Below are 18,366 nucleotides of genomic sequence, written 5' to 3'. Positions count from 1 at the left end.
CTCTGGTTTCATCTAAGGTTCACAACTTGTCATGCCCATCTTCATTCCTGCAGGAGCGTACCACTCCTGAACTCTTATCCACTACTGTTTGAAATACTCACACATGTCCAATGTAGACTTAACCTCAAATAGCCACCTCCAATCAAAATCTCCAGTTCCTGCTTTATATTGTTGTAGTTCATCTTCCCCCTATTTAACATCGTCACTTGAGGACTGTTGTTATCCCTACCATGAGTATTTTAAAACTCACGATATGGTCAGTATTCCTGAAATGCTCCCCCACTGAAACTTCACTCACCTGGCTGGCCTCCTTTCCCAAAAGCAGGGGAATATAATCCCTTCCCTAGTTGGTCTTTCCACACTGTTTGAGGAATCCCTTCTGAATGGTCCTTGCAAACTCTCCCCCATCCATACCCATAGCACGTAGTGAACCCAGTCAATATACGGGGTGGTGGGCGGGGTTAAAATCACTCACCCCAACAACCCTTCTGGTTTTACATCTTTCCAGAATCTGTCATATTCTCTCCTCTGTCTCCCTCTGGCTGTTGGGTGGCCTGTAATACACCTTTCCTATTCCTGAGTTCTACCCATATTGTCTCACTGCACAAGTCCTCTGTGTCCTCCCTCAGTACAGCAGTGAGATACTCCTTTCCCAGTAATGCAACTTTCACACCCTTTTACCTCCTCTTCCATCACACCTGAAACCTCTAAATCCTGGGACATTCAGCTGCCAGTCCTGTCTCTTTTTCAACCAAGTAATCACAATAATGTCATAGTTCTACGTACTAACCAAAGCTCTAAGATCACCTACTTTGCCTATTATATTTCTCACATTGGAACACATGCATTTCAGACCACGTTCCCTGCTCCTTTCAGCAGTGTTATATTTGGCTTGGCTTCTACCTCTCCCTCAATTTCTGTATCTACTACCTTCTGATTCCCATCCCCCTGCCACACCAATTTAAACTTCCCCAATCGCTCTACCAAGTTTTCACCCTAAGGACATCAGTCCCAGTCCTGCCCAGGTGTAATCCATCCAGTTTGTACTGATCCCAATGCTCTGTGAATCTGAACCCCCCCACACCATCTTTTCAGCCACGTGTTCATCCTGTATATCGTGCTGATTCTACTCTGATGAGTTAGTGGCACTATAGTAATTCTGGGATAACTACCTTTGAAATCCAACATTTCAACCTTTTTCCTTGTTCCCTATATTCTGCTTTTAGGACCGTCCCTTTTTAAAATAACCTACGTCGTTAGTTTCAGTGTTTGCCCTCCTTCAACTGCTCCGAGGTATCCAGGACCCTAGCACCATGGAGGCAACACATCATCCTGGACTCTCATTTCCAGCCCCAAAACACCTATTTGTTTCCCATACAATTGAATCCCCTATAACTATAACTTTTCAATGTCTTTGTCTCCCTTTTTCTGCAGCAGAGCCAACTGTGGTGCCATGAATTTGGATGCTGCTGTTATCCGTTCAGAGGCCATTCCCCTCAACAGTATCCAAAACAGTCTATCTGTTTTTCAGGGGATGAGCCACAGGCGATTCCTGCACTGCCTGCTAGGCCCTCTTGCTCTGCCTGTTCACCCATTCCCTTCCTGTCTGTGGAGTCTGAGTCTGCGGTGTGAGCACATGCTATCTACGTACACCAGCCATATACCTTTGAATTTTTCAGACATCTTAAGTCTTATTAGAATTTAAATAATGTTGCTTTCTGATACTATAAGCTTCATGAAGTTTTGGCAACTTACTGATGTAAGCCATATGTTCCAGAGCCTGGGGAAGTTTATTTTGTGATGGTGACTGCGGAAAGTCAAACTGGAGAAAGCCATCATGTACACAGATCCAATCATACAGCTGGTAAGTTGAAGGTTCTCCTGATCTTTCTACAGTTAATAACAGAAAAACAAGCTGAAAATAGAACACTACTTCCTTCAAGATTAAATTCTAGATGCAAACTTCATGAAGTTCTATTTCATTCCAGCCACCCTGACTGATCCAGTGTTTGTTTTTCTGTATTTGAATCATATGTAATTGTTGTTCTGCAGAATTTGAAGCTTGCTGTTTTAGTCTATGCTTACCAATGATAGTTTACACTATATGTGACTGAGTTGGGGAATTCTCATATCAATACAATTTCAAGATTGCACTAAGGAATAACACCTTAAAGATGTTCCCAATCATGCCATCCTACACATCTCCCAGTTGACACCAGCCATTTGAGTAATTAAGCAGCTTGTTCGCCACTTTTAGGGACAGAGTTTGACATTTCACCAAGGATCCACATTTTCTGCTAATCAGAAAGCAGGTCTCCAGAGTGGAAAGCCATTCATAGCTGTACCAGCAATTTTCCCAAATCCCTTAGTGGGGTAGCATTGCAGAAGGATATCTGGCCCCCAGAAACATGTTCTTAGCACGATGTTGGAGGTGGTGGTGTAGTCAGCATTCGGGCACTGCCTGAGAAATGCAGGAACAGAAAAACAAAGAATAGGATTGCTAATTACAGTAGGGCAGCCAATTGTTTAGAAGGAAGATTGTTCATGCAAAGAGGTATGAGAGTCTGATTTTTGAGCCCAGTGGTGAAGAAGGATAACAACATCTGCTAGAAGAGCAGAATCCTGAGCACTTGGAGAACAGTGGAGAGGAGAGGGGCATGAGTGTCAGACCTGCAGTACAACAAAAGTAACTGTCAAAGATAAAGCTACCACAAGAAGAGCGAGACCAGGTGATGCACGAGTTGCAACTCTCTTTTGACAGATGCCCATGGAAGTCTGTGCCCTTGTTGCTGAAGGTATCTAACCTCACATTATTGCTTACCATGACTGCCAAAGTCTTTGTAGCCTTGAACTTGTGTGCTTCTGATACCTTCCAAGGATCTGCTCAGATTCGTGGTGGCATTTCATAAACAGCTGGTTACCACCGCAGCTCACAGGTTATTCATGCCCTTTATTCAAGGGTGAAGATTATTGATGTGAGTAGGGCAGTGGATGTTCTCTATATTGACTTAGAAGCAAGGTCAGTCATGGTAGGCTGGTCTAGAACATTAAGTCGCATGGAATCCATGGTGAGTTGTCAAGTTGGGATGCAAAATTGGCTTGGTCGTAGAAGACAGAGGGTAGTTGGAGGGGTGTTTTTCTGACTGGAGGTCTGTGACCAGTGGTGTTCAACAAGGATCAGTACTGAGATCTCTGTTGTTTGTAATATATAAATAATTTGGATGGAATTGTAGATGGTCTGATTAGTAAATTTTGTAGATAACACAAAAGTTGGTGGAGTTGTGGATAGTGAGAAAGTTTGTCAAAGTTGGAAAGTTGGGTGGAAAAATGACAGAAGGAGTTTAAACTGGACAATTGTGGCGTGATGCATTTTGCAGGTGAAATGCAAGATGAAATGTGATGATACTGTTCCTTTAACCAGGTTAGGTTGTCCTTGTAGATTTTTTAAGTTGTAAAGACATAGGCTCTGAAATATCTTGATTGATCTACTTGGGGAAGCTTTTAAGTTTTAAAAAACTTGTACAATGAAAGGGGAATGGCCAGTTCTCCCAGCTGACCTTTCCTCTGGTTTAGTTTGGTGTGTGTTTGAGGAATCTGGCTGTTCAGAGAAAGCAGTCAGTCAGTTTTGAGGCTGCTGGTCAAAGGAACAGCTACATGGAAGAAGGTGGTCCATGCTGAATCTCACTGCCATCTCTCCTAGTGCTTGATTTTTCTTTTTTTGCTAAGGGGTGTTTGAGGGGTTTGTTGCAAATAATTGGAACAGCATCGTTTGGTTGGGATAATCTGTTAGGTTAAGTTATTCTATGTTTGTTCTTTTGTTTGTGTTTCATTTGTTAACCTTGAAAATAATTTCTGTTTGTTTGAATCTAAGTGGTTAGGCCAGCTGCATCACTCCTGAAATGTCCACTCCTCACCTGCTTAAGACAATTAGAAAAGGTCGGTCCGGGTTACTTTCTTGAAATGTTTTGAGGTCTGTCTGGGTCCATAATAGAAAATGTTCAGTAAGTGGCAGGATCCTTAAAATTGATATTCAGCGGATCTTGGATGCAAATCCATAGTTATCTCAAAGTGGATATAGTGATAAAGAAGGCATACAACATGCTTGTATTCATCATTCAGGGCATTTAGTGTAAAAGATGGTAAGTCATGTTGTAACTGTACAAGATTTCAGCTAGGCCACATTTGAACTATTGTGTGTAGTTCTGGCCACTACATTGTTGAAAGGATGTGGTTGCTTGGAGAGGGTGCAAAAACTCTAATCAGGATGTTGTCTGGATTTTAGTGTGTTAGCCAAAAGAAGTTGGATAAACTCTGATTGTTTTTGCTAGAGACTTGGATAGACGAGATAGTAAGAATCTTTTTCCAATGCATCCCACCCTGGCAATGTTTTTCTACAACCTCTACCATCAGGGGAAAGGTGCAGAATCCTGAACTCACGCACCAGCCGGTTTTGAAACAGTTTCTAACCTACTGTTGTTAGAATTTTGAATGGACTCTCAAACTCTTAACCTTAGTTTGTACCTGTGTTTTTGTTTTTGCTGCTTTTTACCTATTATTTACTTATCTATGCTACTTAACTCTGTGATCTGCCTGTATTGCTCACAAGACAAAGCTTTTCACTGTGCCTCAGTACACGTGACAATAAATTCAATGAGTTTTCAGATGCATGGAACGTACAGCTTGGATCACTTAATCAGTTACCACCAATGAGGAAGGACATGTGCCCAGAGGTTTTGCCTCGCTGTTGAGGATTCTGTTATATCATTCACCATCTCACAACGTCTTACATCTCTTTGCAATATTATGAACCAGACCAGAGCCCCTCAAAATATTTTAACAAAGTAGCCTATCTCGAACCTTTCCTTATTTTTAAGGCAAATGTAAAGTGTCTTGTTCCAGAAGCAATGCAACTGATCAAACTGCACTGATGTTAAGCCAAAACAAAATTTATTTAAGCGCTATACATAAAATGCAACCAAAGAAAGAGGAATCTAGAATAACTTAATTCTATTGGTAAACTTAACTGAATATTAAATATAGTAACTATCACTAATTAACTGTTCCAAAGTAGTAACATCTCAAACACACCCTTTGACAAAAAGGAAAATTCAGAGAAACAGAGAGAAACCCCAACTTTGGGCTGCAACTGCGAGAGGGAAAAGATAGCTTCTACTGCAGGTTCATAGCTCCTTGAGAGTGGAAGTGCAGGTAGATAGGATAGTGAAGAAGGCATTTGGTATGCTTTCCTTTATTGGTCAGAGTATTGAGTACCAGGAGTTGGGAGGTCATGTTCTGGCCAACATTGGTTGCGCATTGGTCAGGTTACTATTAGAATATTGCATGCAATTCTGGTCTCCTTCCTATTGGAAAGATGTTATGAAACTTGAAAGGGTTCAGAAAAGATTTACAAGGATGTTGCCAGGGTTGGTGGATTTGAGCTTTAGGGAGAGGCCAAACAGGCTGGGGCTGTTTTCCCTGGAGCGTCGGAGGCTGAGGGGTGACCTAATAGAGGTTTATAAAGTCATGAGGGGCATAGATAAGATAAAGAGTCTTTTCCCTGGGGTCGGGGAGTCCAGAACTAGAGGGCATAGTTTTAGGGTGAGAGAGGAAAGATATAAAAGAGACCTATGAAGCAACATTTTCATTCCGAGGTGTATGGAATGAGCTGCCAGAGGAAGTGGTGGAGGCTAGTAAAATTGCAACATTTAAAAGGCATTTGGATGGATATATGAATAGGAAGGGTTTGGAAGGGTATGGGCCACGTGCTGGCAGGTGGGACTAGATTGGGTTGGGTTTTCTGGTCAGCATAGACAAATTGGACTGAAGGGTCTGTTTCCGTGCTGTATAACTCTATAACTATGACTCTACTTCAAGTCCACAACAGGAACTGCTTAAAGCTAAACCTAAAAACTGGGAAAAAAAACTAGAAATCCTGGTCTGAGAGTGCTAGCCACACCTATCCAGGTCAGAAATCACATGACACTAGGTTATAGTCAAACAGGTTTATTTGAAATCACAAGCTCTCAGACTGCTGCGCCTTTTTCAAGTGAAGTAAAGAGAAAGATACAGACACAGATTTTATAGGCAGAGAGATCAAATATTGTACAAATGGTGTGAGTGAAGTATCAACAGGGTGAATAATAAATCTCTGCAGGTGATCAAAAGTGTGATTAAAGTGTCAATGGCTGAATAGCAAGTGAATAACATTGTATCCTGTTCTCCAGGAGTCGGGCATCACTTCAGCAGTCAGGGACATTCAACCTCCGATCTTTGGGTAAACATCCGCCAAGGCGACCTTTGAGATACACAACAACACAGAATCACCGAGTATGAACTGATAGCCAGGTCCCGCACCCAAGAAGATGGCCTCAACCGTGATCTTGGGATCATGTCTCACTAGATATAACCCCACCATACTGTTCTGTATCTGGAAAATCTTCCTTACTGTTCTGTTTTGACACCATCACCTTGATAACTTGTTATGATATCTCTACCTTAGTTAGTTTGTACAGTTTTGAGATTATGTGTTACTTTGGTTGGACCCTCAGTTCCAGCCATTTGGTTTGTCTCCAGTGCCATCTTATTTTTAATTATTTTGTAATTATCTGTCTGCCTCAATTACTCGGATTATAGGTCATCCCTTCAGTTGCTATTCAGCTGTTGGCACTTTACTTACACTGACATTTTTGCTCACCTGCAGAGACTTAGTATTCAGCCTGTTGGAACTCCACTCCCACCATTTATATGATCTTTTGATCTCTCTGCCTATAAATTTTGATGAAGGGACAGCATTCTGAAAGCTTGTGATTCCAAATAAACCTGGTGTCATGTGACTTCTGACCTTGTCTACCCCACATCAAACCTGTCCAGGCTGCCTCCATTGTTCCAGCATATTTTTTTAAAAATACAAGACGTCAAGCTGTTCACTCCAGTGGTTCTGGTAGCATCTCTACCTTAAACCTGTCTTCAAAAAAAAGGACAAAATAATCTTTTAAAGCTACAGCAGCAATAAAGAGTTTTCTTTAAAGTGTTGTTAGTTATTTGAGAGAGAGAGAAGATAGAATCAGAGGTAACTGTATTTCAGATGAATAAAGGCAACTACAGAGGCATGAGGGAGGAGCTGGGTAGAATTGACTGGGAGAGGAGCCTAGCAGGAAAGATGCTGGAAAAGTAATGGCAGGAGTTTCTGGGACTAATTCAAGAGACACAGCAGAGATTCATCCTGAGGTAAACGAAGCATGGTACAGGGAGGGTGAGGCAACCATGGCTAACCATGGAAGTCAGGGATAGTATAAAAACAAAAGAGAAAGCATGTAAAGTAGCAAAGAACAGTGGGAAACCAGAGGATTGAGAAACTTAGTTGAAACTTTATTGCTGGAACAGCACAGCAGGTCAGGCAGCATCCAGGGAACAGGAGATTCGACGTTTCGGGCACAGGCCCTTCTTCTTCCTGAAGAAGGGCCTGTGCCCGAAACGTCGAATCTCCTGTTCCCTGGATGCTGCCTGACCTGCTGTGCTGTTCCAGCAATAAAGTTTCAACTTTGATCTCCAGCATCTGCAGACCTCACTTTCTCCTCGATTGAGAAACTTACAAAGGCCAACAGAAATAAATAAGGAGGGAGAAGATTAAATATGAAGGTAAACTAGCCAGTAATATAAAGGAAGTCTAAGTGTTTCTTTAGCTATATAAAGGGCAAAAATGGACATTGGGCCACTGGAAAATGACACAGGAGAGATAGTAGTGGTGAACGAAGAAATGGCTGAGTAACTGAATAATGACTTCGTGTCAGTCTTCACAGTGGAAGACACAAATAATACCCCAAAAATTCAAGAGAGTGAGGGGGCAGAGCTGAGAATGGTGGCCATCACCAAGGCGAAGGTGCGAGAAAAACTGAATGGTCTGAAGGTAGATAAATTGCCTGGACCAGCTGGGCTACACCCCAGAGTTCTAAGGGAGATAGCGGAAGAGATAGTGGAGGCTGTAGTGGTAATCTTTCAGGAATCACCTAGAATCGGGGAGGGTCCCAGAGGACTGGAAAATCACTAACATGACATCCCTGTTTAAAAAAGGAGTAAAGTAGAAGATGGAAAATTACAGATTAATTAGCCTAATCTCGATTGTGGGTAAAATCCTGGAATCCATCGTGAAGGAGGATGAGGTTTCTGAATACTTAGACGTGTATGGTAAAATAGGAACTGTCAGTATGGTTTCATCAATGGTAGGTCATACCTGAAAAATCCGCTAGAATTCTTTGAGGAAGTAATGAGCAGATTAGACCAAGGAGAACCAATAGATGTTATCAAAAAGGCCTTTGACAAGGTGCCACACAGGATGCTACTGAGTAAGATAAGGGCCCATGATGTTAGAGCCAAGGTGCTAGCATGGATAGAAGCTTCACTGTCTGACAGAAAGCAGAGAGTGGGGATAAAAGGGTCTTTCTCAAGATGGCAACCGGTGACAAGTGGTGTTCCACAAGGCTCCATGTTTTCACATTAACTATCTACATGAAGGAACTGAGCACGTTCTGGCTAGGTGTGCAGACAATACAAAGATAGGTAGAGGGACAGGTAGCATTGAGGAGGCAGGGAGGCTGCAGAAGGATTTGGATGGGTTAGAGTGGGTAAAGAAGTGGCAGATGGAGTATGATGGGAAAGTGTAAGGTCATGCACTTTAGTAGGAAGATTAAGGGCATGGAATATTCTCAAAATGGGGAGAAAATTCTGAAGTACAAAGAGACTTAGGAATTCCAGTCCAGAATTCTCTTAAGGTAAACTTGCAGGTTGAGTCACTAGTTAGGAAGGCAAATGTAATGATGGTATTTATTTTAAGAAGACTTGAATATAAGTACTTCTGAAGCTCTGTAAGGTTCTGGTCAGACCACATTTGGAGTATTGTATGCAGTTTTGGGCTCCATATCTCAGGAAAGATGTACTGGCCCTGGAGTGTGTACAGAGGAGATTCACGAGAATGGGCCTAGGAATGAACAGTTTAACACATGAAGCGTGTTTGAGGACTCTGGGTGTCTACTCGATAGTATTTAGAATGATGAGGGGGGACGTATTAGAAACTTACAGAATACTGAATGGCTTGGGCAGAGTGGATGTTGGGAAAATATTTCCATTGGTGGGAGAGACTGGGACTCTCGAGGGCATAGTCTTAGAGTAAAGGGAAGACCTTTTGAATGGAGATAAGGAGAAACGTCTGTAGCCAGAGAGTGGTGAATCTATGGAATTCACTGCCACAGAAAGCTCTGAAGTCCAGGTCATTGAGTATATTTAAGATTGAGATAGATAGGTTCCTGATTGTGAAGGGGAGCAAGGGTTGTGGGGAGAAAGCAGAAGAATGGGATTGAGAAGCTTATCAGCCATGATCAAGTCTGCTCTGCCATTCAATGGGCTGAATGGCCTAATTTCTGCTCTTATGTCTGATAGACTTATATAATGCAAGAAGAAGTCTGGAAAAAAAAAGTGAGGGATTTCACTCTCCTCTTCCTCAGTGACTGCTTCTGCCCTTGCTGGACACTTCAAATGATTAGAGGAAGATACTGGTCTCCTAGCGGCATTACCAGTGCCACTGACTGCTGTCAACTACTTGGTACCTTTTTGGATGCTGTGTATGTCAGTCTACAATTCCTGCATCCTCTCCATGCTGCAACTTATGGTTATTCATGAGATGGACCACTGTTGCAATGTAGAAGCTTGTTCACTCAAATCTGAGCCATTGTGACGCACGAGCTAATTGAACTCCTCCACCTTCTGTCCGAAATAACTATAACATGTTTTTTTTGCTGTTCATGCTGGTGTCTCCTTATCATACAATCATACTCAGCTGAGGAGAACAAAGTTTTTTCTCCCTTCTAATGAGAGGTCTGATCATTTCTCCCTCTTACGACTCCTGTGCGTTACTGCCCTAATCATTATCCTCTGTCATCATATCGAGATGTGCATGCAGACGTACTGAGCTGGTGGAATGTATGGCAATGCTTCTTCACCACTTTGGTCCTCTGGGTCCATAGTGGGAGAGGACAGGGTGCCCTGGGTTGGATGTAAACTCACAGGATGTTGATAGCTAGACACTATAGATAAGAACCACTGAAATGCTGAGGCCATAGTGTTCGACAGACTGTCAGGCAGGGATAAGTGCAGTATACTCACTCCTGACCATGCTATTTATTGTGTTCAGTAGGTTCATCAAGAACGTCTGACTTAGCAGGCAGGACCGCCATCAATTCCACCATCTCTCCCCTCTTTTTTTTCTGCCTACTTCATTAGAATGACATAGCAGAACAACAGCATCTGCCCTACTGTGTAGGCCTTGTCCTGTTATTGAATGCCTCCTTCTCTTGTGTTATGTACTCGGCCAGACCACTCAAAACGTTCTTAAGCAGGCAGCCCAGACCATAACTTTGTAATTTGTTTTGGTAAGTGTACAGTGACAATTACCCAGAGTAAGTTAACTAGGCTGACTACTAGATTTTAAAACAAACAAAAATTTATTCACAAAATTACATAATGAAACACAAAGAACAGAGTAAAGAACTATGACAGAACTCAGTCTATCCAAACTAGGTTTAAATATGTTGTTCTGAATATGCACAATAATCCCAATAAGCAAATTCCCTTTAACAACCAGTATAAATGGAACACATGCTTACAGGTTGAAGTTGAAGGGCAGAAAGAGAGAGAGAGTTTCCACACAGCTCGCTGTTGAACTCCCTACCAGTTCAAGACTGAACTAAACTGCTCAGCTCGAGAGCTGACCACTCCCCTTTCATTATGCAGGTCACTTCTAAAACATGACCACTTTGGCCTGACGCCTTATCTGTTTACATATAAACAAAAGGTCTCAAAATCTTTTTCATCTCTGTACCAAACCAGACTGATCGGAGCCCAGCCTGGTTTATTACCCTCTTGAAAAAAAAAATGTGACCCTTGGGAGGACAAATGTTAGATAAGATGCTTCTGTCCTCTGTATCCTCTGCTATCTACCCCATGCATTAGAATCTGCTTGTTTCAGTAGTTATAGGTCCTCAGTATTATAGCTCTGAGCCATTCTGAGATGTCAATAAGAGGCTTGGGTGTACATCCCTCCTCTGTTCAGGAATAGCATGCATCTTGAGGCCTCACATATGATGCAGCTTTTTCATGGTGTAAGACTGGAGACATTTCATAAGTTTTGGGTTCACATTCATCCTGAGAGTTGTTGAAACTTATACAGTAGTCTATCCAAGCTCCTCTTGTCTTGCTTTGCCAGTGAGGGTGGCAGTAATCTGAAATCTGGTGTTTTTGGTTTCTGTTGGTGGCCTTCTCTTCCTCCACATTCTGAGAAAAGGACACTTCTCCCTCACAGACTCTAATATTGAATTCAGATTGAATATTGATAAAGTGAGGGGCTGCCCTTGCCCAGGAACTTACAGCTTCCATCAGTCTTAAGTCCAGGTGCTGGCCTGTGAGACTTTGCTTCTGGCTGGTACAGAGGAGATTCATCAGGATGTTGCTCAGGCTGAGAGTTTCTGTTATATCGAAAGAATGGACAGACTGGGGTTATCTTCCATAGGACAAAGGAGAGTGAGATGTTTAAAATTATGAGGGACTTAAGACAGGAAGAAACTGTCTTCGGAGTGATCAATGATGAAGGAGGCATATATTAAGTAGTCATATACCTTAAATACACTGGGCTAAAGGGCTTGTTTCCGGGCCTAGTGCAAATATCAAACTCGATTAAGTCTATTTTCCTACGTTTGGCCTGTAACCCCTGAATGCCTTAGCATTATAAGAGCTCATCCAGATGCTTCCTAAATATTGCAAGTACCTGCTTCTATCACCCTCTCAGGCAGCATGTTTACCATTCTCTGAGTGAAAATATTTTTCCTTCAATCCATTCTAAATCTGTCACTTCTCACCTTCAATCTATACCCTTTGATCTTAGGCATGCCTGCCATGGGAAAGACGCTCATGACCTACCCTATCCATACCACTCAATTTTGTATACCTCAAAGCAGATCCCCGCCTCCTCTGATCCAAGGGAAAAAAGGAAAACTAACCCAGCCTACCCAGCACCTCATCATAATTGAGACTTTTCATCCCAGGCAACATCCCTGGTGAGTCTCCTTTGCACTCTGTCCAGTGCCATCACATCATTCTGATCATGTAGCACCCACAACTGCACATAATATTCCATCAATGATCTGATCAACATTTAATAAATTTGGAATAAGTCTTCCTTACTGCTGCATTCTACACTTCAACAAATGCTGCCTTCACTAACCTGTGTATCTGTAATGATGTGGACTTGTACACCAACATCCTTTTGTTCCTCAGTGCCCCCCCCGTGGACTAGCCATGCAGTGTTATGCCCTTCCTTTACAAGGCCAAAATGCATAACCTCACACTTATCTGGATGAAATTCCATCCACCATTGCTCTGCCCAATTCACCAGCTGATTAATATCAGACTATAGCTGAGACCATCCTCCTCACTGTCAACCATGCCACCAATTTTCATGTTGTCTGCAAACTTACTAATTATATCTTCTACATTCACATCCAAGTTGTTAACATACGTAACAAATGGCAAGAGTCCCATCACCAATCCCTATGGTCACAACTTCCAATTACAGAAACCACACTTGACTATTACTCTTTGTTGAAAAGCGCAGCAGGTCAGGCAGCATCCAAGGAGCAGGAGAATCAATGTTTCAGGCGTAATCCCTTCATCAGGAATGAGGTCTCATTCACAACATTTTCAAGGGCAAGTAGGGATGGGCAATAAATGCTGGCCAGCCAGCAATGGCCACGTCCTCCCAGTGAGTTTACAAAAAAATGTAAACCATGTTAACCTTTTCCTCAAATGGTGAAGACTAACCCAAGGGGGCATAGCTTTAAATTGAGGGGTGATAGGTTTAGGACAGCTATCAGGGGTAGCTTCTCTGCTCAGAGAGTAGTAGGCGCATGGAATGGCCTGCCTGCAATAGTAGTAGACACACCGATGTTTAGGGCATTTAAATGAGCTTTGGGCATACATATGGATAATAATGGAATGGTGTAGGTTAGGTGGGCATCAGATTAATTTCACATGTGGTGCAACATTGAGGGCTGAAGGGCCTCTACTGTGCTATAATGTTCTATGTTCTAACAACACTACTCTCATCACTATATATCGTCACTTTTTTTTTGCAAAACACTCCATTAAATTAGACAGCATCTCCATACTGACTACCCCTGATTAATTCCTGCATTTGGTGAATCGTGTCCCTCAAAATTTTTCCAATGATTTCCCTACTACTTATGCCAACCTAACAGGTCTGTAATCACCTGGTCTATCCCACTGCCCTTCTTGGAGAAAAGAGGGAAACCACATTAGTGATCTTCCAGTTACCTGGCACTTCACCTGTGGCCAGTGAAGTATTAAATATGTCTGCCAAGTTCTCAGTAATCTCCTCCCTTGCCTCCGATAATTGTTTGGGATACATTTCATCAAGCCTGGGGATATATGCACATTTTTGCATCTAAAGCTTTTAATTCCTTCACCTTATTAATCCTGACATGTTCTAGAACCTCACTATCTCAACCTAAACCCAATAGCTTTCTCCTCTGAATAAGGATGAGAAATACTCACCTGTTTCCTCTGGCTCCATGCAAAGGATGGTACTGACACAAGTGCTATTTTCTGAAGGGGTTAGAGTCATATCTGGCACAAATGAAGATGGTTGTGGTTGTGGAGGGTCCGTCATCTCAGCTCCAGGACATCTCTGCAGGAGTCCCTCGTGGTAGCATCCTAGGCCCAACAATCTTCAGCTGTTTCAACAATGACCTTGCGTCTGCCATAAGGTCAGAAGTGGGGATGTTCACCGATGATTGCAACAGATACTGAAGCAGTCCATGTTCACATGCAACAAGCTCTGGACAATATCCAGGCTTGGGCCAACAAATGGCAAATAACATTCACGCCACACAAATGCCAGACAGTGACCATCATCAATAAGAGACACTTTAACCATTGCTCCTTGACATTCAACAGTATCACTAAATCCCCCACTGTCAACATCCCTGGGGTTACCATTGGCCAGAAACTCAGCTGAACTCACCACATAAACACCTCAAAGTGTTTATGTGGTGATCTACCATCTACAAGGCACAAGTCAGGAGTGTGATGGAATACTACTCACTTGCCTGGGTGGGTGAAGTCCCAACAGAAACTAAGAAGCTTGACACCATCTAGTACAAAGTAACCCACTTGATTGGCATCACGTCTACAAACATTCAATCCCTCCACCACCAGCACTCAGTAGCAGCAGTGTGTACTATCGACAAGATGCACTGCAGAAATTCACCAAAGATCCTCAGACAGCACCTTCCAAGCCCATGGCCGCTTCCATCTAGAAGGAGAACACCACTACCTGCAAGTTCCCCTCCAAGCCACTCACCACCCTGACTTGGAAATATACTGCCATTCCTTCATAGTTGTGGAGTCAACTTCCTGGAATTCCCTCCCTACTGGCATTTTGAGCCAACCCACAGGAAATGAACTGCAACAATTCAAGAAGGCATCTCACCACCACCTTCTCAGGGGCAAATAGGGATGGGCTATCAATGCTGGCCAGTCAGCAATGCCAAAGTCCCACAAATGAATAAAAAAAGAGGCTTCATAAATCTGAAGCACAAAGGGATTTGAGAGTCCTAGTTCAGGATTCTCTTAAGGTTACAGTCTACGCCTACCAGAGCACATAAGCTCACACTTGCCCATGTTGTATTCATCTGCCATTTCTTTACCCACTCTTCTAGCCTGTCCAAGTCCTCCTTCAGCCTCCCTATTTTCTCGACACTACCTATCCCTGCACCTATCTTTGTATCATCCCTGGAATTAATCTAGTGAGCTTTCTCTGAACTGATTGCAGTGCAATTACATGCTTTCTCAAGGAAGGGGACCAAAAGTCTATGCAGTACTTCAAAGGATAGAGGATACTCCAAATTCAGTGTTTGAGGGGGTATAAAATTCTTCAAATACTAGATAGTAGTATTAATATACTGAAAAGATTAAAAATAGAAAAGTTGTGGTAAAGACAAGCCAGGGAACTATAGACCAGTGAGCCTGATGTCGGTGGTGGGCAAGTTATTGGAGGGAATCCTGAGGGACAGGATGTACATGTATTTGGAAAGGCAAGGACTGATTAGGGATAGTCAACATGGCTTTGTGCGTGGGAAATTTTGTGTCACAAACTTGATTGAGTTTTTTGAAGAAGTAACAAGGAGGATTGATGAGGGCAGAGTGATAGATGTGATCTGTATGGACTTCAATAAGGCATTCAACAAGGTTCCCCATGGTAGACTGGTTAGCAAGGTTAGATATCTCGGAATACAGGGAGAACTCGCCATTTGGATACAGAACTGGCTCAAAGGTAGAAGACGGAGGGTGGTGGTGGCAGGTTGTTTTTCAGACTGGAGGCCTGTGACCGGTAGAGTGCCACAAGGATCGGTGCTGGGTCCTCTACTTTTTGTCATTTACATAAATGATTTGGATGTGAGCATAAGAAGTACAGTTAGTAAGTTTGCAGATGACACCAAAATTGGAGGTGTAGTAGACAGCGAAGAGGGTTACCTCAGATTACAACAGGATCTTGACCAGATGGTCCAATGGGCTGAGAAGTGGCAGATGGAGTTTAATTAAGATAAATGTGAGGTGTTGCATTTTGGGAAAGCAAATCTTAGCAGGACTTATACACTTAATGGTAAGGTCCTAGGGAGTGTCGCTAAATAAAGAGACCTTGGAGTGCACACAGCTCCTTGAAAGTGGAGTCACAGGTAGATAGGATAGTGAAGAAGGTGTTTGGTAGACTTTCCTTTATTGGTCAAAGTATTGAATACAGTGTTGGGAGGTCATGTTATGGCTGTACAGGACATTGGTTAGGTGTCCTTCCTATTGGAAAGATGTTGTGAAACTTGAAAGGGTTCAGAAAAGAGTTATAAGGATGTTGCCAGGGTTGGAGGATTTGAGCTACAGGGAGAGGCTGAATAGGCTGGGGCTGTTTTCCCTGGAACATTGGAGGCTGTGGGGTGACTTTATAGAGGTTTATAAAATCATGAGTGGCATGGATAGGATAAATAGACAAAGTCTTTTCCCTCGGGTCGGGGAGTCCAGAACTAGAGGGCATAGGTTTAAGGTGAGAGGGGAAAGATATAAAAAAGACCTAAGGGGCAACTTTTTCACACAGAGGGTGGTATATGTATGGAATGAGCTGCTAGAGGATGTGGTGGAGGCTGGTACAATTGCAATGTTTAAGAGACATTTGGATGGGTATATGAATAGGAAGGGTTTGGATGGATATGGGCCGGGTGCTAGCAGGTGGGACTAGGTTGGGTTGGGATATCTGGTCGGCATAGACAGGTTGGACCAAAGGGCCTGTTTCCATGCTGTACATCTCTATGACTTATGTAAGTGCATATAATAAATCCAATTGTATCAGTGGAAGACAAAATTGGCCAGTAATAATGGTGAATGGTTGTCACAAAAATATCCAAGGCAAGGTTTATTGATGCTTTGGATGTGGCTCCAAATATTACTGTAAGAATTACCACATGATAATTTGAAATGACATTAAAATAAGTTGAAGGGAGAGAATAAAGTTAATGAAAATCTAAAAGGTTTGCTGACCACAAAGGAATTTCAATCCTGTGACGAACTATTTGTTGTGCATTCCATCAATTGGGCAGCGTTAGATAATACATGTACTTCTGTCAGTTAGCGTATTTTATGTTTTAACAGCTGTGTTGTTTTAAGAATGGGATATATGAATAAACCAAGGACCAAGGTTTAATCATATGACTGGTTGTATGGACAGTTCAAGCACAAGCCTGCTGAAATCAAGTTGCATACATCTAGCTATTGAGAAGAGCTGTTTGCAGACTGTACAATTGAGTAAACCTATTAAGTTTTTCAAGTAAACTAAATCCATACTCCTAAATCTGTGTTCATTACCAGTAACACAAAATACAACATGAGCTTGAAATCCACAGGAATAGGTCTCAAAAATGAACAAAGCTGTGCAAATGTTGTATTTATTCTGGGACTCCAAAAGATTAATTCGCTACATGCAGAAAGAGGCCTTGGTTTTTGGGGAAGATAAGAAGCCTCAAACTGCAAACAACAACTAAAACAAGGGCAATTTTTAAAAAAAATCAGGAAGATTGCACTACCTCTGTAAATAGGGCTGTATAGTATCAAGATTGTGATAAAATCCCCTGAACATGAACAGCATTTGTAAAAGAGAGAAAACATCAGAAAGACAACTACCAAATTCATTAGCAAGTGCGAGAAAGCTATAGCTATTCTATCTGAATATAGGCAGTAGAAGCAAAGAGTAGAATCATAGAGATGTATACCACTGAAACAGATCCTTCGGTCCAAATTGTCATGTTGACCAGATATCCTAATCGAATCGAGTCCCATTTGCCAGCACTATCCCTCCAAACCCTTCCTATTCATATACCCATCCAGATGCCTTTTAAGTGCTGCAGTTGTACCAACCTCCACCACTTCCTCTGGCACCTCATTCCATACATGTGGCACCTGATATGTGAAAATGTTGCCCCTTAGGTCCCTTTTATAGCTTTCCCCTCTCAACCTAAACCTATGCCTTCTAGTTCTGGAATCCCCACCCTAGAGAAAGGACTTGGTCTATTTGTCCTTTCCATGCCCCTCATAATTTTATAAACCTCTATAAGGTCACCCCTCAGCTTCCCACACTCCAGGGAAAATAGCTCCAGCCTGTTCAGCCTCTCCCTATAGCTCAAATCCTCCAACCCTGACAATATCCTTGTAAATCTTTTCTGAACCCTTTCAAGTTTCACAACATCTTTCCAATAGGAAGGAGACCAGAATTGCATGCAATATTCCAACAGTGGCCTGACCAATGTCCTGTACAGCCACAACGTGACCTCCCAACCCCTGTACTCAATGCTGTGACCAATAAAGGAAAGCATAACAAATGCCTTCTTCACTATACTATCTACTTGCGACTCTATTTTCAAGGAACTATGAACCTGCATTCAAGGTCTCTATGCTCAGCAACACTCCCGAGGACCTTACCATTAAGTTTATAAATCCTGTTCTGATTTGCTTTTCCAAAACGTAGCACCTAGCATTTATCTGAATTAAACACTAGCTGACACTCAGCCCATTGGCCCATCTGATCAAGATCCCTCTGTGTTCTGAGGTAACCTTCTTCGCAGTCCAGTACACCTCCAACTTTGGTGTCATCTGCAAACTTACTAACTGCACCTCTTATGCTCACATCCAATCATTTATATAAATAATGAAAAATAGTAGCTGAAAATGTGTTGCTGGAAAAGCGCAGCAGGTCAGGCAGCA

At 42.4% G+C, this 18,366-nt stretch overlaps 1 protein-coding gene across 1 annotated transcript in view; it reads left to right on the top strand.

The window, feature by feature from the left end:
• fndc1 (fibronectin type III domain containing 1) overlaps nucleotides 1-18,366 on the top strand; it is a 355,166-nt gene that overhangs the window by 83,635 nt on the left and 253,165 nt on the right. The window contains exon 3 of the mRNA XM_043696167.1: nucleotides 1,778-1,864. Coding sequence (XP_043552102.1) covers nucleotides 1,778-1,864 — 87 coding nt within the window. The remainder of the gene's footprint in view (nucleotides 1-1,777; nucleotides 1,865-18,366) is intronic.

The sequence above is a fragment of the Chiloscyllium plagiosum genome, chromosome 9 (assembly GCF_004010195.1).
Source record: "Chiloscyllium plagiosum isolate BGI_BamShark_2017 chromosome 9, ASM401019v2, whole genome shotgun sequence".
Classification (NCBI taxonomy): domain Eukaryota; kingdom Metazoa; phylum Chordata; class Chondrichthyes; order Orectolobiformes; family Hemiscylliidae; genus Chiloscyllium; species Chiloscyllium plagiosum.
Note: the sequence above shows the minus strand (reverse complement) of the source record. Positions and strands in the feature narration are given on the sequence as shown.